This window comes from Canis lupus, chromosome 10 (assembly GCF_011100685.1).
Source record: "Canis lupus familiaris isolate Mischka breed German Shepherd chromosome 10, alternate assembly UU_Cfam_GSD_1.0, whole genome shotgun sequence".
In the NCBI taxonomy this organism is placed as follows: Eukaryota; Metazoa; Chordata; class Mammalia; order Carnivora; family Canidae; genus Canis; species Canis lupus.
Window position 1 is genome coordinate 23,244,491 of NC_049231.1, and position 16,227 is coordinate 23,260,717.

General features: G+C 56.8%; 1 protein-coding gene across 4 annotated transcripts in view; it reads left to right on the forward strand.

Annotated features, from left to right (window-relative positions):
- Nucleotides 1–16,227, forward strand: part of SCUBE1 (signal peptide, CUB domain and EGF like domain containing 1) — a 140,231-nt gene that overhangs the window by 67,109 nt on the left and 56,895 nt on the right. For 3 of the 4 annotated variants that reach the window (XM_038550290.1, XM_038550292.1, XM_038550293.1), the window contains 3 exons: nucleotides 9,130–9,255; nucleotides 13,400–13,516; nucleotides 16,017–16,106. In XM_038550290.1, the coding sequence (XP_038406218.1) occupies nucleotides 9,130–9,255; nucleotides 13,400–13,516; nucleotides 16,017–16,106 (333 nt within the window). The remainder of the gene's footprint in view (nucleotides 1–9,129; nucleotides 9,256–13,399; nucleotides 13,517–16,016; nucleotides 16,107–16,227) is intronic. The other variant, XM_038550291.1, reaches the window with a different exon arrangement.

The following is a 16,227-nucleotide window of genomic DNA, read 5'->3' on the forward strand; positions in this document are numbered from 1 at the left end:
GGGCTTCCCTGCCCTAGACACGGCTCTCCGTCGTCGCCTCCTGGAAGTCCCCTGGGAGCACAGGTTCACGGAACCCCAGGATTGCCCGTCCCGTCCCACATCCCTTGGGCAAGTCACCAAACCTTTTTCTTCACCCTGTGTTCTCCTCACTTGCAAAGTGCGGCTCACAGTGTCTGCTCTGCTTAGTGCCCGCGAGGCTTACAGGAGACTGTTCGCGTGAAGTGCGAAGGGACAGTAGCTGCGATTGACATGGGCCCGCAGCAAGTTTCTGCTGGGGGTGGGGGGGCCTAGATCCGGCCCTTCACCTGAGCTCACCTGAGCTGCAAGCTCTCGGTGTCTCTAGGAGTGGCAAGAACACCTCCGGGCATGAGACAGCTCAGCCCCTGGGCCTTGGCTGTCCTCGTAATCCCGCCGAGTGGGCCTGTCCCTGCCACTGCTCCCCGCCCCCCCGCCCGCAGGACCTTTCACCGTCCCCTCCATCCCCCCACGAAGCATGTGGGGGCCCGTGTTTGGTTTTGCCTGCCTCGCTTGGATGGCTTGCCAAGTCTGGGCTGAGGAAGGCAGCAGCCTCTTCCTGCCGCCCCTGAGGCTCCAGCCTCTTTCTGGGCTCCGTAATTTTCTATTGATGAGGTTGGGGGGGGGGGGATCCTTCCTGCTGAGGTGGGGGGAAGGGCGGAGCAGAGTAAGTGTTCTTTTCTCCCTGCTCTGTCAGTTCCCAGCTTGCCTTCCTTTCCCGTGTGTTTAAGAGACACGGATGCGGAAAATGATGTTATTGATGAAGTCGCCATAGCAACGACCCTTGGGAGGCACACATTCCAGCTTTGTTATCCTGGGCCGGGCTGAGGAGAAAGGGCCAGCTCCTAAGTACAAACAGATTGGGCCCACCTCCCCCTACCCTGCTTTAGATGCATCCGTGAACTTTGCTTTGCCAAAGATGCAAGGTGCACACTGCTTGGGGGCAGGCGCTCTCTCTCACGGAGTCTCCAGAAATGATAAAAAGCCTTTGGGAAAAGTAAGCCCTGCTGGGGCAGGGCTGCGGGGACCTGTGCGGGTGCCCAGAGTAGGCAAGAATCGAGGGAGGGACCCATCGCCAGGAAGCACTGGGCGTTCGAGAGCAGAAGGCAGGCGGGGACCCTAGCCCTGTTTCCCAGGTGTGGTGTGGCCCTGGCACATCTTTCCCCACCCGGGTCCAGCCTCCACTTGCTTGCCTGTTGAAATGGATACCCACTTTGCAGGCTTGTGATGAGGGTTAAGTTAGATGAAAGGGTTGTCAGAGCCCAAGTTCCTACACCACATGTTCTGGAAAACTCAGAAAGGGGCTCCTGATTGTGTCCCAAACCCAGCCCTCCTTCCTCGCAGCCTCTGCCCTCCTCCAGGCTCCTTTGTCCCTTTCAGGGTGACGGCAGCAGCCTCCCACGTGCTTCTGGCCTATAGCCTTGCTGCTGCAGCTTGCCTTGAGGGCAGCATCCAGAGATCTTTCTGTCACATAAGCGCACGGCCGCCCTATTTACAACCTTTCTGTGGCTGCCCTGGCCCGGGATGTAATCCCTTGAGCTCTTACCCGTACCCTTAGGCTCACTGGCCCAGAGAAGGGGAGGGCACACTGAGTGAGCCCCTGAGAGGCAGGACCCGTGACTCGCCACCTTAACACGGGTGGAGACTAAGGCTCAGAGGGAAGTGATGGCCCAAAGTCACATGGCAAGTGGCAGAGTCTGAAACTGGACCCAGTGACACGGCAGTGGAGCATCTGTCTCCTCATCGCTCCCTGCCCCATCCCGGGCACAAGGAGACACTCGGTCCGAGTTTGCAGAACATAATTGGATTTGGATGGGTTAGATCAAATTAGATTCGACCTGGCGAGCAGCCTGGCCTGATGCACCAGGCCTCTGAAGACCAGGATTTCTGGAAATGACTCTGAAATTCGATCCTATTTCCCTTCTAGGCAAGGAGGTACACAGGGCTGTCTATTGAACTTGGCGCTGCATGGTTAGTTACTCCCCGTATCAGGCTGGGAGCTCGGCCTTCTAGGGTGGAGCCCAGGGGCATTCCCCTGGAGCAGAAGTGCTTGGTACCCAGCACCTCACATGCCTCGGAGTTCACCTGTTCAAATTCACACACCCTCGGCAGTAGCTGTGCTGGTAACACTACCTGTTAGCTCAGGACGGCCCCCCCTGGGAGAGGACAGAGGAAGTGCCCTCCCCTCGGTCCCTGGGGCTGAGGCAGAGGAAGCCACACCTGACTCCAGCTAGTGGAGCTAGTTTCCTGCCCCTGCCCAGGCCCACACCGCCTCAGTCCCTGAGCTGCCACAGCAGCTGAGGTGAGGAGCTGATGTAGGTCATCCTCGGGTAGGGCTGTGTTAAGGCAGAGGAAGGAGGCTGTCTCACGAGTGACTGCAGGACTTCTCAGAGCCTTTAATGTGTGCTGTGGAGTTCCTGAGGGGCTGGTTCATAGAACACACCACTGCACGTGCCACACAGTGCTCTCCGGATCCTCTGTGAGGTGCTCTGAAATCCGACAGCCTTCGTCTCTCTCCTCTTCCTCCCTCTTTCTCTCCCTCTTTTGCTCTCCCTGTATTTCTTTCAGCCCCTGTGCTGGGCACTGAGGACACAAACAAGGATAAAGAAGTCCCTTTAAGGTCCCCACAGGGGCAGGAGAGGGTGACTTAGCAACGATGTACATGTAGCACAGGCAGAAGGAGGCAAGAACTCGGCCTGTGCCACACACATCACTTAATTCTCACATTTGAATTTCACGGCCACCCTTGAAGGTAAAGGTTATGACAACCCATTTCCCAGCTAAGAAAACAGAGACCTGGAGAAGAAGGTGTCCAACCAGAGGCCCAGGTACAATATATGTGGGTTCCAACCACAGCCCCTCTTGGGAGTGGCACACTCTTCCTTGGGGTGCCTTGATGGTGGTGAGCACTGGGGCAGGCCACCCTGTAGGCCTGGGAGCTAGCCTTCCCCTCTGGAGGCTCTGCATTCATGGCCCTGGTAAGATTGGCTGAGCGTCTGCTGTGTGCAGCCAGGGCCCTAGGCACCAGGGCATAGCAGCGAGTGAGACACCTTCCCTGCCTGTGAGAGCCCTGGCTAGTGGGAGAGGTACCCACAGTAGGCGTGTACAGGGGAACTACGGAGTGGCCCCTGCCTCCCACCCCACCTGCATTTTGCCAATGGAAGGAAGAGACAGAGAGCCAGGAGACCTGGTCTGCGGGGTCAGACCTGGAGCTGCCCTGGAAGAATAAAGGCATTAGGCAGCTGGCAAGGGCAGCCCAGAGGAAGCGTGTTGGTGGAGGAGGCTCTGCTCAGTACCGCCTGGGGAGGTTGGTCTCAGGCTGGCCCCTTGCTCAGCTGAGAGCCTGCGACCTTTCTGAGTTGTCGTGGTGGGTGTGAGCCAGGCCTCCAGAGGCCGCAGTGGTGCCTCCAGCCGGTGGGAAGGCCGGCAAGGCTGCTGGGGGGGGGACAGGATGCAGAGGACAAGCAGGTGCAGGGTGGGAGGGCCAGGCTGCTCGGGGGATCCTCGCACTGTTCCCAAAGGCTAAAGGGGTGACACAGGCAGAGTGGAGGCTTCGTGCGAGCCTGATGGCTCTGTAGGTGAGCTGAGGCTCCACCCGCGTGCTCAGTGGCAGCTGGTGCAGGGTCAGAGAAGCCAGGGGTTATGTGCTTTGTTCAGGGGCTGCCCACACAGCTTCGTGGGGGAGGAAGCATCTGAAGTGGCCTCGAATTTTAATAGGTTCTTAATTCTGAAGGTAATTACTAGTAACAGGTACCACTTAACTACCCTAACTCTGGGCCAGATTCCTAGTTCTCTTCACTCCAGGAGGTGCTTGCTGCCAGTCAGCCTTCGGGGCCCTGCAAATGTAGCACAGTGACCCCAAGGTGAGAGAGAGAGGCTGGGAGCCCAGCAGCCTGCGCTGTAGTCCTGCCATGTGATCTGAGATAGACACATCCCATCTTGGGGCCTCATTTTCCCCATCTGCAAGATAGATGGAAAGATGGACTGCAGGGACCGGTCCAGCCCTGACGATCTGTGGCTCTGCCAGCCAGAACACACATCTTCTCGTGGCCTGCAGCAGCCAGTGTGCCCTGGAGCGAAGGGGTAGGGAATGCAGCTACTGTCTCTGTAGCCGGTGAGGAGCTGAATTACAGGTGCAGAGCAAACTATGACTCTGCCCCCCACCCCCCCAGCTGGGTTAGATGGATTAGAACCATCTTCAGGATGGTTGCTAACATGATGGTGACGCCCTGATGGCCACCATCTCAGTGAGGAGGTGCCTCCAGAAGCCCTCAGGCTGAGAGAATTCCAGTCTCACATGCAGCTGGCTCTTGGTGGCTGCCCTCAGCTGCTTGCTCCATATCAGCCTGTTTCCCAGCGTGGTGGCTCCTTGGGTATCCCAGACCCTCACGGAGGAGGGCAAATTATTCTACTTCCCCTCCCTTCACTATGGGGACATGGAGGATCCCTTCCCAGGTGGAACCCATCTGGACAGGGAGATGACTGAGAGGCTCAGAGCTCAGTCTGCCCTCAGGGGCTGGGCAGAGAGTCATACAAAGACCAGAGAGGAGAAATGTGGCCACAGTATCAGTGCTGCGAGTGAGGGGAGCACAGGCATCCAGAAGGCCGTTGACTGGCCTAGGGGCCAAGGAAGGCTTCCTGGAGGAAGGACACAGGGGCATTCGGCCTTACAGAGCCAGTACCTTCTGGAGCACTGCTTTGGGCTGACTGCTTCCTGTAGCATCTAGTCTACAGCAGGCGCAGCCAACAGAGACATCCTCTTAACCCAGTAGAGACAAGTGACAACTGTCTGGAGAACAGGGAGGGCAGGAGAGGGGAACACGGGGCTTCAGGCCCAGCTACACCCCCCGAATTCAAACAGCAGGGTCAGCAATTAGCACCCACCCCCACTCCATTCTCCTCTGCAAGGACTCTTCTCAGCCGACTTTCCCCTTGTTTTGGAAAACATCGTTTTTTTGTTTGTTTGTTTTTAAATATTTTATTTATTCATGAGAGATACAGAGAGAGAAGCAAAGACATAGTCAGGGGAAGAAGCAGGGTCCCTGTGGGGAGCCTGATGCTGGACTCGATCCTAAGACCCTGGGATTACACCCTGAGCCAAAGGCAGACACTCAACCACTGAGCCATCCAGGCGTCCCAGAAAAATATAGTTTCTAACTTAAAAAATATTAATGTTAAGATGTAATACATTTTTAACTTCTATTGTTACAAATTATTAAATATAAACTTCCCCATTTAATTTCTAGTAAACGCTAATAGCTATAACATGTCAACACACATGCTATACTCTTCAGGCTCCTCTGTAATTGTCAGAAATGTAAGAAGGTCCCAAAACCCTCTTGCTGACAACCCTGCGCTGGCCGTGCCCTCGGCTGGAGAAAGAGGGCCCTGTGCTGGGGGGCGGGGGGGGGCTCAGTGAGTCATGTGACCTCGCTCAGGTCTTTAGGTGGAAGATGGGGAGCCTCTCCTGCCTCTCCCACAATTGTTGAGACCACTTCAGTAGACACACTGAGGCCAGCCCAGCACAGGTGGGGCCCAGGGCCCACACTCCCAGCTCCAAGTCTCCATCGCTTGCTTCCACATTGACTTGGACTGAACACTGGCTTATCCCCCTCCCCCAAATTATCCTTTGCCAGCAAAACAACATCATCTTGGCTCATTATTAAAGTCTAGGTTCTCAGAAAGATAGATTGCCTGATGGCAAGTCCATCGTGTGGGAGAAAGCTGAGTGACTTCTAAAGCCTTACACTCTGTTTAGCATCCAAAGTTCAGGGCCACATTGGCTCCCCAGTGACAAATTTATGGTTAGTGATGATTAGCAGGGCTTCTCGTAAGTTGTGTTTCCTTGGCTGGGAATGGAAATTCAATCTCCCTTTCTTCATCACATATCAGCCTGAGCTTAAACAGGGGCCCTTGGGTTCTTCCCAGCTTAGGAAGAAAGCACAGATCTGTTTGAGTGGCATCGATTGCTGGTGCCAGCCACAGGACCGCCCTGAGAGATTAACGTGGGGTGGTGACTTGGGGTAACATGGGCAGTAGTCAGGAAGCCCTGTGGAACCGGTAGAATTTGAGACAGGTCTAGGATTTTGTTTGTGGAAGACAGAAGAGGCAAGGGCGTGGGTGGGGCACTCCCAGAGGCTGGTCAGTAGGGATTGTAGGCCCATGGGATACGAGTAGTCAAGTCATGGCAGGAGACAACGCTGGGAAGAGGCTGGGAGGGCAACTCCTTGTATGTCTGTGGGCACCAGGGAGCCAGAAAAAACACACAAGGAGTGAAGGACGATGCTGGACTCAGCCTACCATTAACATAGCCCCTGATGATGGTCAGGAAGGCCGTTTGGTGGCCCCTACCCACTGGCCAACCCCTCTGGGCAGCGAGGCTCTCAGAAGACCTGATGAGAGGCTGCATATGTCTCAGTGGTCCAGGAGATCTTCTCAACCAACAGCCTCCTCTGAGGAGGGGCTGCCTAGCCTACCCCAGGTCCCCCCGAGGAGCTACACTTTCTCTAGATCTGCAGAAGGCACCGGGCTTCAGAACTCAGTGGCCCCCATAGAAAGATCTAGTGTGACAGCACCTACCCTGTCTTGTCTGTGAGGCAGAGCTTATCGCTCCCACTTCACAGAAGTGGTTTTCTCTGAGACACACAACTAGTGAGAAGCCAGACTCATACCCACAGCTGCCTGACTTTACAGTGATCTAAGAATAGCCATAGGTTCGCAAGGGCCAGTGCTAGTGCTGCACCTCTTCCCCACTGCCCCTTCAGGGACCTCTCCTGGTAGCTTGGGCATTCACACCGCAGAAATGGGCAGGTGAGGTGAATCAGCCCCCACCCCACCAGCTGTCCACACCTCCCTCCAACGCCGCTCTGCAAGGTGTGCGCATGTGCTGCCGTGGGATTCAGGGAGAGTGGGGCGTCCCTCCATATGCCCTGGAAGCTTCCTGTGAGGAGCCCTGGCACTGAAGTGCATCGTTTGGTCAGCTTTTGGGTAGTGGGTCAACCCGCATCAGTCTGGCAGCGTGGTCTGAGTGAGAAAATCCAGGAGAGGCCAGAGGTCAGCATGCTGAGCACAGCACAGGCTTCACTCGGTGCCATCTCACCATTTCATTGAAGTTTAGACTTTTTAAAAATCTTCGTCGTAGCTGCCGGGGTGTGTTTTGGGTATGTTAGATCTCAGTTGCCCCAGGCCCGTGCTTACAGCGGGCAGGGTCAAGCCTGAGCTGGTCCTGGCCCACCTGGGGAAGGGAGGCCGCCAGCGTGCCCCCGCTGCGGTTTCCTCCCCTCTCTCCAGGGCTGACTCCTCTTGTGTCGGACATGGAAGTAAGGTCTCAGGGCGCCGTGTGGGCGGACAACAGCCCTTCCTTTCATCTGCCTTTAGCTTCTTGATGGACTTGTGACCTACAACCTCTCACTTGACCCCTGATGACCTCATAAATTCTGGAAACTCCTCACAAATCACCATGAAGATAAACATTAACTGGGGTCATCTGAAGGGGGTCCAAGCCACTCCAAGCAGGCAGGGAGGGAAGATCAAGTCTCCCGAGGCTGGGGAGAAGGGGGGCGTCCCAGGAACCATGGGTGACTGAGGGAGAGGCAAATGGCCCACCCAGGGGACCCTCATTGTCCCTGTCATGCCAGAGCCCTCAGAGCACATTTCGGTGTAGTTCTCAGCATGCACGGACTGGAGGCCAGGCCCCTGGAGGCTTGAAGTGAATGGTCCACGGTCCCTGTCCTGGAGAGCCAGGGCAGCCCAGCTCTGCACTCCCACTCTCTTGGGGGCAGGAGTGGGACAGAGGTTTGCAGTCTGAGGCACTGGTCCCAGTCTTTGTGGTGCCTCTCAGTGCCCCGAGGGCTTTGGGGCAGGTGTCTTAACCCTGGTTTCCCCACCTCTGAAGGGGGCGCTTGCCCATATAGGGGCAAGGGGCCCCAGAATGCACCCAGAACATTGCTGCTGCCTAGGGGCTAGTGCTAGAGTAGAGTCTTAAAGCCTGGGAGAAGAGGAGCGGGGACCCCAGCCGGCCCGGAGGACAAGCAGGAAGGGCAGGATGGGCAGGGCTCCAGATAAAACAGCCCCCTGCAGCTAGAGGGTGGGCACACTAGCAGGGGGCGGCCCAGCCCTGGCACTCTGGGGCAGTCACCTCGTTCTGAGGAGGGCTGCTGCTGGCTGCCCTTGTAGGTGAGGCTTCCCAGAACAAGGTACCCCAGGTTTGCACACACTTTAAGAGGAAACCTGCCAAGCAGCGGGAATGTTGGGCAAAGATCTCGGAAATGGTGACACGTGTGTTCCTGGACTTGAAACATGCTCTGTGGGGTACAGGGGTGTGCAGGCCGAGCTGGAAGCCAACACCAGATCATGCAGGGCTCCACACTTGAGAGTGAGGGTTCCAGGTTCCCAGGAGCACTGCCATGACCAGGCATGGAAAGAGACCCCCTCTGGCAGCTGGTGGGGGGTGGTATGTAGTTCAGGGCACAGCTGTGGGGCTGCTGAGGACAAGCCTCTGCTGCCCTGAGGTCCAGCAGACCAGCGCGGCAGTCTCTGGCTAGTGCAGGCACGCGGTGAGGGGTGGCTGTGTGGGACAGTGCCCCCCCCGGGGGGGGCACAACTTGCAGGCCCGCCAGGGCACATCTACCTAGGGCCGCTGCCCGCCCACCCAGTCCCCTGACCCAGCAGCACTCCTCTCTGGGGCCAACCCACAACCAAATCTCCCACTGTCTCACAGGGGACACGCACCACCTCATGCAGACTGGACACTGCCACATGCCACCCCCACCTGCCTTAGGAAACTGTCCGAAGCCCTGCTTGTATGTGGTTCTGTGATCTGACCTAGGGCAGGGGCGCTGCTTCCATGGGTCCTCTGGAGTCATTCACAGTGCTGCTCTCAGAGGGAGGCCTAGGACCACTGTGACCTGGACACAGTGTCCTTGGTTCCTCCCCGAGTGTGCTCCACGAGGGTGGCTAGGTGTACACCCCTGCGTGTGTGGATGGTGTGCATGCTAACAGCAGCCCAATGGCACTGCATTTGACGGTGACATCATATGGGCCACCTCTCTTCAGCCTGAAATTTCTCTCTTCCCTCCCCCCGGTCTCCTATCCCTCTCGTCTGTCTCTTCCCAGAGGGTATGAACTGCATGAACAAAGACCACGGCTGTGCCCACATCTGCCGGGAGACGCCCAAAGGTGGGGTGGCCTGTGACTGCAGGCCCGGCTTTGACCTTGCCCAAAACCAGAAGGACTGCACACGTAGGTAGATGGAGGCAAATGGGTCAGACATCCCCACGCGTCTCCTGCCATTGCTTCATGGGGGGCGGGGTGGGTGTCTGTCTGTCCAGTCTACTGGACGTTGCCCAGGGAGGGCACTCAGCCCCTTGGGGTGGAGAGGACAAGGTCCTTGAAGCTGGGGAGGCATGAGGGACGGGGGTTGTGAACTCTGGACACAGCGTTTTCCCCACCTGGAGTAACACCACCGACAGCCCCAGAGTGGGACCCTGCTCAGTAGCCCTGCGGTGCCCACTGTAACCCCGACCCCAGAGACCCACAGGTCCCTGAGCCTGAGCTCTCGGGTGGGGATGGAAGGCCATGCTACAGAGGTCTCTGGCTTCTAGGTGGAGCAGGGCAGCCCTTGGTGAAACTGGGTGGTAGGAAGAGGGAAAGGAGCTGGGCGGGGATGGGCCGGGGGTGGGGGGGTTGGTGGTAGAGTCCAGCCCAGCCTGTGCTGACCTTATTTCCAGGATCACAGAGCAGAGCTTTGCCATCTGCCCATGCAGGGCCCACTGTAAATTGTGATGCCCTGTGAGATCTGCGGTGAATGAGGCCTCTGGCCCAAGGTGCCTCACCCTGGAGGGCAGCCGGCATGGGCTCTGACGTTATGCAGCCTCTCAATGTGGTCACCCTGCTCCGCAGGAGTGGGAGCCAGCAAACCAAGTAGGACCAGGGCTGAGCACACAAGTCCTCAAGAGCTTCTGACCCTGCTGCCAGCAGCTGCGGAGCAGGTGGGGGGGCCTCTGCTCACTGGGCATCTGCCATACCTGTACTGGTGCCAGGTTTGCTCTATGGGTACAGAGAGCTGAGGGAGACTGGTGTGAGCACTGCTCACATCTGGCCAGAGACAAATACTTCATTCCGGGCCCGCTTTCTGATGCAGAGAAATAGAGTGGAGGAGTCCGAATCCCACTCCCAGTAGGGAAAGCAGCCCCTACCTTGCCACCGGAATGGGAGCCTGAACTGACCAGCTCTCACCAAGAGAATGGCCTTCCTTTCCATCCTTTATTCTGTGGAGAAGAAACAGCTGGCCCTGGCTGGCTCACCAGCCCCAGTCTTTGTCCCAGTTGTCATCAGCTGCCTCTGGGTGCCTGCCACACCTGTCCTAACCCATGCTCTCCCCAGTCACCAGGATCTAGGGGACCCACATGCACTAGACACAGTGCCTGTCTCCACAGAGCTCATGCTCCAGCCCCCCCTTAGGATTTGTCCACTCCCCAAAGTGAAGATGCTTCCTTCTGGCCAGGTACATGCTGAGATGTGGCTAGCCTTCCTCTTTGTTCCTGGGCTTTCCTGAATGTGGTCACCGTGGGCAGGTGCCTGGCTCCAGCCCCAGGACTCCAGCCAGGCCTTCCTGTCTTCTACACAAGACAATTCCTTTAGCTACAGAGAAACTGCTGCCACCTGGCACCCTTCTAACAGAAAGTGAGGAACTCCAGCTCTCCCGGTCCTCCAGACGACGGCCAAGGACAAGCATGTGTGGAGTGGGCAGGCCTGTTGACAGGCTCAGCTGGAAGTAAAGAGTGTGCCTTTACTCAGCAAGACTGGCCAAGCCCTGAGCTGGGTGCTGGGGAAAGAGCCACCGGCCACAGGCAGTGGCTGGGACTGACTGACCCATCTGGGATGAGCACTGCAAGGGGACAGTTTGCTCAGAGGCCATCTCCTGAAGGGCCAGCCTGACGCGAGAAGTCAGGGACAAGTCAGGGCTCTCTGAGTAGCAAAGCTATCCCCACGCCCACCCCTACCCGAGAGGAGAAGAACTAAGCCCTTGCCCCCCAGTGTTTGCTGGTGGAAGAAGCAGCAGCCCCACCCCTCTACTCAGTGGCTAGGTATCTCCAAGCTGTATGGAGAATCTGATAGCAATCCTGGGGCCAAGGAGCACGTGAACACACTGCAGCCCTCCCATGAAGGGTCCGCGCAGACGGCCGTCACTCCAGTCAGCTTTGGTTCCTGCTGCCAGGTCAACATGCAGAGTTCATGCGACATTAGCACTGAGGCTCTCCCTCTAGCCCTCGAGGCCAGGTGAAATCTAGGAAATTCTAGATCTGGATTTGGGTTGAGGGCTGAGGCCTAGCCTAGCCAGCCTCTGCGGGCCAGCAGGACCACAAGGCCTCTGCACCAAACTCTCATCTCTCCAGAGTACAGGACCCACCCAGGACGAGAGGTTTTCTCCAACCCTTCTTGGTCGTCCCAGAGCTCAGGGCGCCAGTAGTACCTCCCAGTACAAGCTCCACGTAGGCTCTATAGGTACTCATGAGTTTGGCCCTTGAGGTCCATGAGATGCACAAACCCCTGTGTGAGAGGTGTGGGACCCTAAGCATGGTCCTCCCTCAAGTTGCCTGCATCCTCCTCAGAGTCACTTGTAGGGCACGGCCCATTTCTGGGAGCCCAGAGCTTGGAAAGAACCATCTACAGCATTCTCGCGGCCTCAACACCACTCCACCCTAGAAAGGCACGTGATGTTCAGGCCAAGGCAGGGCTGTGCCTGAGGCTCTGCCTTCACCTGAGATCTATACTACTCCATACTCTTGGCTTCCCTGGGGCTCTTCCTAGGCAGAGAGACGAGCTGTTTCAGAGATGAGAGAGTGTGGCGGCAGGCCACCGGGCTCCCCAGGAAAACCAAGGCAAGAGATGCTCCTCTGGAGAAAGGGCCAGAAGGCTTTGTGCTCCACGCCCCAGCTGTGCTTCCTGAAGCAGTTCGGCAGGGCCTTGAAAGGTCCCAGAAGTTGGGCCTGTTCTGAGAATGAGACATTAGCTCTCTGTGGATGAGGCAGCCCCAAGAGCCCCTCTCTGGTTGTGAGGACAGCGTCGGTTCACATCCTTCTCAGCTGCCAAGGAGAGGCATGTGCTGCAAGGGTCACCGCCATCCCTGGGGCAGATGCCCTGGGGGCCGTGTGCTGTGCCCCTGGTGAGCACGCTACCTGGGAGAGGCAGCTGCGGGACTCCGCTCTGGAATGCTTGGGCTCCATCTCCAGAAGCTGCCACCCCAGGGCTTCCCTCTGGCACCAGCCCTGCTCATGAGCCCACCTACCAGAACAGCATTAATCCCAGTTGCTGGTTCACAATTTTCAGCTTGATTGGTCTGAGATTAATTTTTGCATATTTGATCTTTAGGGTTTTGCCAAATAAATTAAGAGTGTAGGTGGAACTGTAGACAAGGTATTGGGGAAGACACCCTGTCCTTGAGGTCCTGGCATGCCATTTGCATACAGGTGATAGGCACCCTGTTGTCTTTCTAGCTGAGTAAAGCAGGGGCTGCAAGAGCCTCTCCCATTGAGATCTAGGATCTCCTCTCACCCTAAAATGTGGTAACAAGCGGTTTTCTTTTTAAATAAACTTGAATTTATCATTTTTCCTACTTCAGACTGGCTCCTTTTTGTTCAGCCCCTTTCAACCGACCCAGGTTGCTAATGCTGTGAAACAGTTTAGGATTCTGGGCTGAAGGCCGCCAGCTCCTCTAGGCCACGGACACTGCAAACTATGGAACATGTTAAATAAAAGGTCATTTTTTCCAAAGTGCACGAGAGGACATTAATTTGCCTATGTCCCGGCTGTCTGGAAATTGCCTTGGGAGGATCCGGGCTCTGAGGGGACAGAGGTTGAGACGGCTGCTGGGACTAGGACAGACTAGACTTCTGCAGGGACACCCCTCCACATGCCCAAGACCCAAGCAGAGAACAAGCTGTGCAAGAACTGAATGTCTCCATCAACACAGGCCCGCTGCTACCTTCTCCCACCTTGCAGAGGATTCCTGCCATTAACAGACATTTGTCCCATCAGGACAGGCAGTTTCTAAGTGTCTGTGGGACCTAGGATGTATAAAATTATCTATCCCATTCCTCTCTTCACCTGACACCCCGAGTCTGTCAGCTGGTGCCAGCTCTGTTTGAAGCCCACACGACCCAAGTCCATTCCCGACTCACCCCAGTTCACGTCTAGGGAACAAGCAGTTCCACCTGAGACCCTGGAGGGGCTGAGGTCCTGGGAAACGTGTGCCTGTTCACTAATTATCTTATACCATCACTTTGCTCCCCATCCCTTAAGAGAAACCACCAACACCAGTAAACTAATCGTCTTTGTTGTCATTCCTTTTATACACACGTATGTACACTTTGGGCCTAACTAGTAACCTGTAACTATGGAAACGGAGGCTGCCAGCACAGCTGTGAGGACACGGACACGGGCCCCATGTGTGGCTGCCACCAGAAGTATGCCCTCCACTCAGACGGTCGGACGTGCATCGGTAAGTACGCACCTTTGCCAGGTGCTGGCACCCTTGTGCCACCCTGTCCCCCCCCCATAGGGTGCGCTGTGTGGCCCTGAGGCTGGCCAGCACCCCACTGTGTCCCGGTTTCCAAGAAGGAAGCTTAAGGGAACAAGAAAAGGAGCACCCCCACGGTACTGATGGGCTGGGAAATGTCCCCAAGGGAAGCCTCCTGCAGAGACTTCTCCAGGGCCATCCAGCCACCCAGGACCAAGCACCTCTGCTTCGTGTCACTGTGGGTTTTCTGCGGGTCCTCTTCCTCAACATGGGGATGGTCTGTAGGGAGGAGGGTCGGGTGTGTGTGCCTGAGGAGGGCAGCTTGTTTTTAAAGCACAGGGGTTTCTTCCCCTGATGGGAGGACACACAGCATATCCATTTAACCTGCACATCGGGCAACATGAGCTGCCCGGCAGTCTGGAAAACCAAGAGGTTTTCTCAGAAAGCGGCTTTAAGTCTTCATTGCCTAGACCAGGGGAGACGGATGGGAGAATCCCGGGGGGCTCTGGGTGTTAACTGCTTTCCACTCCTGAGCTAACGGGGTTCTCGCCGGACTTCTTCTCCCAGCTGGATCCCTTCTTCTCAGCGATGCCCCTTCTGTCACCTTACCTGTCCCATGGAGTCTCAATTTGAGTTTTGGTCACCTCCTTCCTCCTGTTCCTTTATTTGCAAGAGGAAGGTAGAGTATTTGTGGTTACCTCATGCCATAATCAGTAGTAACTTCTCTCCCCACTCAAAAATAACAGCAAATCTCTCAACTGAGAAAAAGAAGAATTTCAAAGTTGGTACCCACCCAACTTTGTTCATCCTCTGCTTTCTTTCTCTTCGTTGTTGGCCAACTTCAGAAGCCCAGTCAGTTACCACATTCTTTTTTAACGGGGGGCCCCCATCTCTTATTACCAACTCTGAAGCTATTTCTGGAGGGACTTTCAAGTAACAAAACTGGGGTGGCAAGCAAGCTAAGCTGTGAAGCCAGAGTCCGCTGTCGCATCCTGTCCCTGTGACTGCTCCCCCGTACTCCGGGGAGCCCGGCGGTGGGGAAGGGGGTGCCAGGGCCGGGGCGGGCCACCAGCGTCTCACCCCAGTCCCGGCTGTCATCCTGGGAGCTGCTGCCCGCGTGGTTCTCCCCTTCCTCTGTGTGGTCTCCTCTCAGACGGCCGTTTTGGTTTCATTTTATCTCATTCCTCCCGCTTTTCTGGTGATGGTCCCTGATTGCCTGTCTTGTCTGATAACTGACGTTCATTAATTATTTTCAGAGCCAAAAGCCAAACCAAACCAAACAACAAAAAAAAAAAACAAAAAAAAAAAAACTTTTTTTTTTTTTTTCTCAAAGCAAAACCTGGTCTTAGACCAGTGTCTCTATTGCAGCCTGATCCCATCTAGAACCTCCTCTCCCGCCTCTCTCCCTGTCTCCACTGTCCTGCTGGGGAGCCTCCCGGCCCACCGGCCCCTTCTGTCTCGTCCGCTGGGTCTCCCCACTGTTTGTGTCTGCGGTGCAGCCGCCTCTGCTGGCCACAGGACCAGTGCACACAGCTGCCGGCCAGACACGCCCAGCCTCGTCTAACACATCTTGTCTTTGTCCACCTGACTCATCCTTTCTCATTTTTTTATCTTTTAGCGTCTGCTGCATGTGAAGGTCCCTGCTTGGATCTACTTTCTAACGTAACCTCCCTGAGCCCCTGCCCCCTTGCCTCCCCTTAGAGGCCGTCTGGACCCAGCTCCTGGGCCAGTGCTCCCTGCTGCCTCAGCTCACTGCCGCTCGGGTTCTCCCTCTCGGGAGCCAACGTGTCCACATGTCCCACTGAGCAGAGGACGGCCAAACAGCTAGCCTCACGCGCTCCTCCACGGGCAGCATCCTGGCGAAGCGCCTCGCCCAGCGGCCAGAATGCTCCCGGGCCACCGCCCGGCCCTCCGCACGCTCCTAAAACGACTGACCCACCTGTGCGGCCCCTCCTCAAGCCCTGAATGTCTCGCTCTAGTCCTCTATAGACAAGCAGGCAACCAGCGCTGCCCAAATCGAGCCCCCGTTTTTTTTCTGTCTGTTCGGTTGGATCCATTGTTGTGTGTGGTGTTTGTTCCTCTGTGCGTTTTGTTCTTAACTCTGCATGAGTGTCTGACACGCTTTTCCTGCCCTTGAGACGGGGCGCCTGCTGTGTAGGCACCGCCATCACCGGACCTCGCGGCCCTGTCCCTTTGTCCTGCGCCTCGTCCTGCCTGCCCGCCCTGCCTGCGCGCCCAGGCGCTGTGTCCGCTTCTGCGCCGCCCGCGCCGCGCCGGGCCTGTCCGCTGGGACCCTGGCCGCGTCCCTGTGTGGTCGTCCCCCGCTCTGCCCCCGCCCCGCTGCCCCCGCCCCCGCCCCCGAACCCGCCAGCTCCGAGGCTCCCGGGATTCGCGCCCCGCCGAGAGGCTGACTGTCGTGGGCCGCGGGAAGTGGGCTGGCATTAACCACCGGCTCCGTGTTTGTCCCTTACTTGTGTTTTAGAGAAGGATGAGGCTGCAATTGAGCGCTCTCAGTTCAATGCCACGTCAGTAGCTGATGTGGACAAGCGGGTGAAACGGCGGCTCCTCATGGGTAACACTTTTCTTCCACTTCCTTTGTTGTGCTCGCGCCTTTGTCCGCGTGTGTGCGCGTGCGCGTGCTGCTGTGTCGGTCTGTGCGTGCGTGCCGGCGCGGGGTGTGCGTGCGTGCGTGC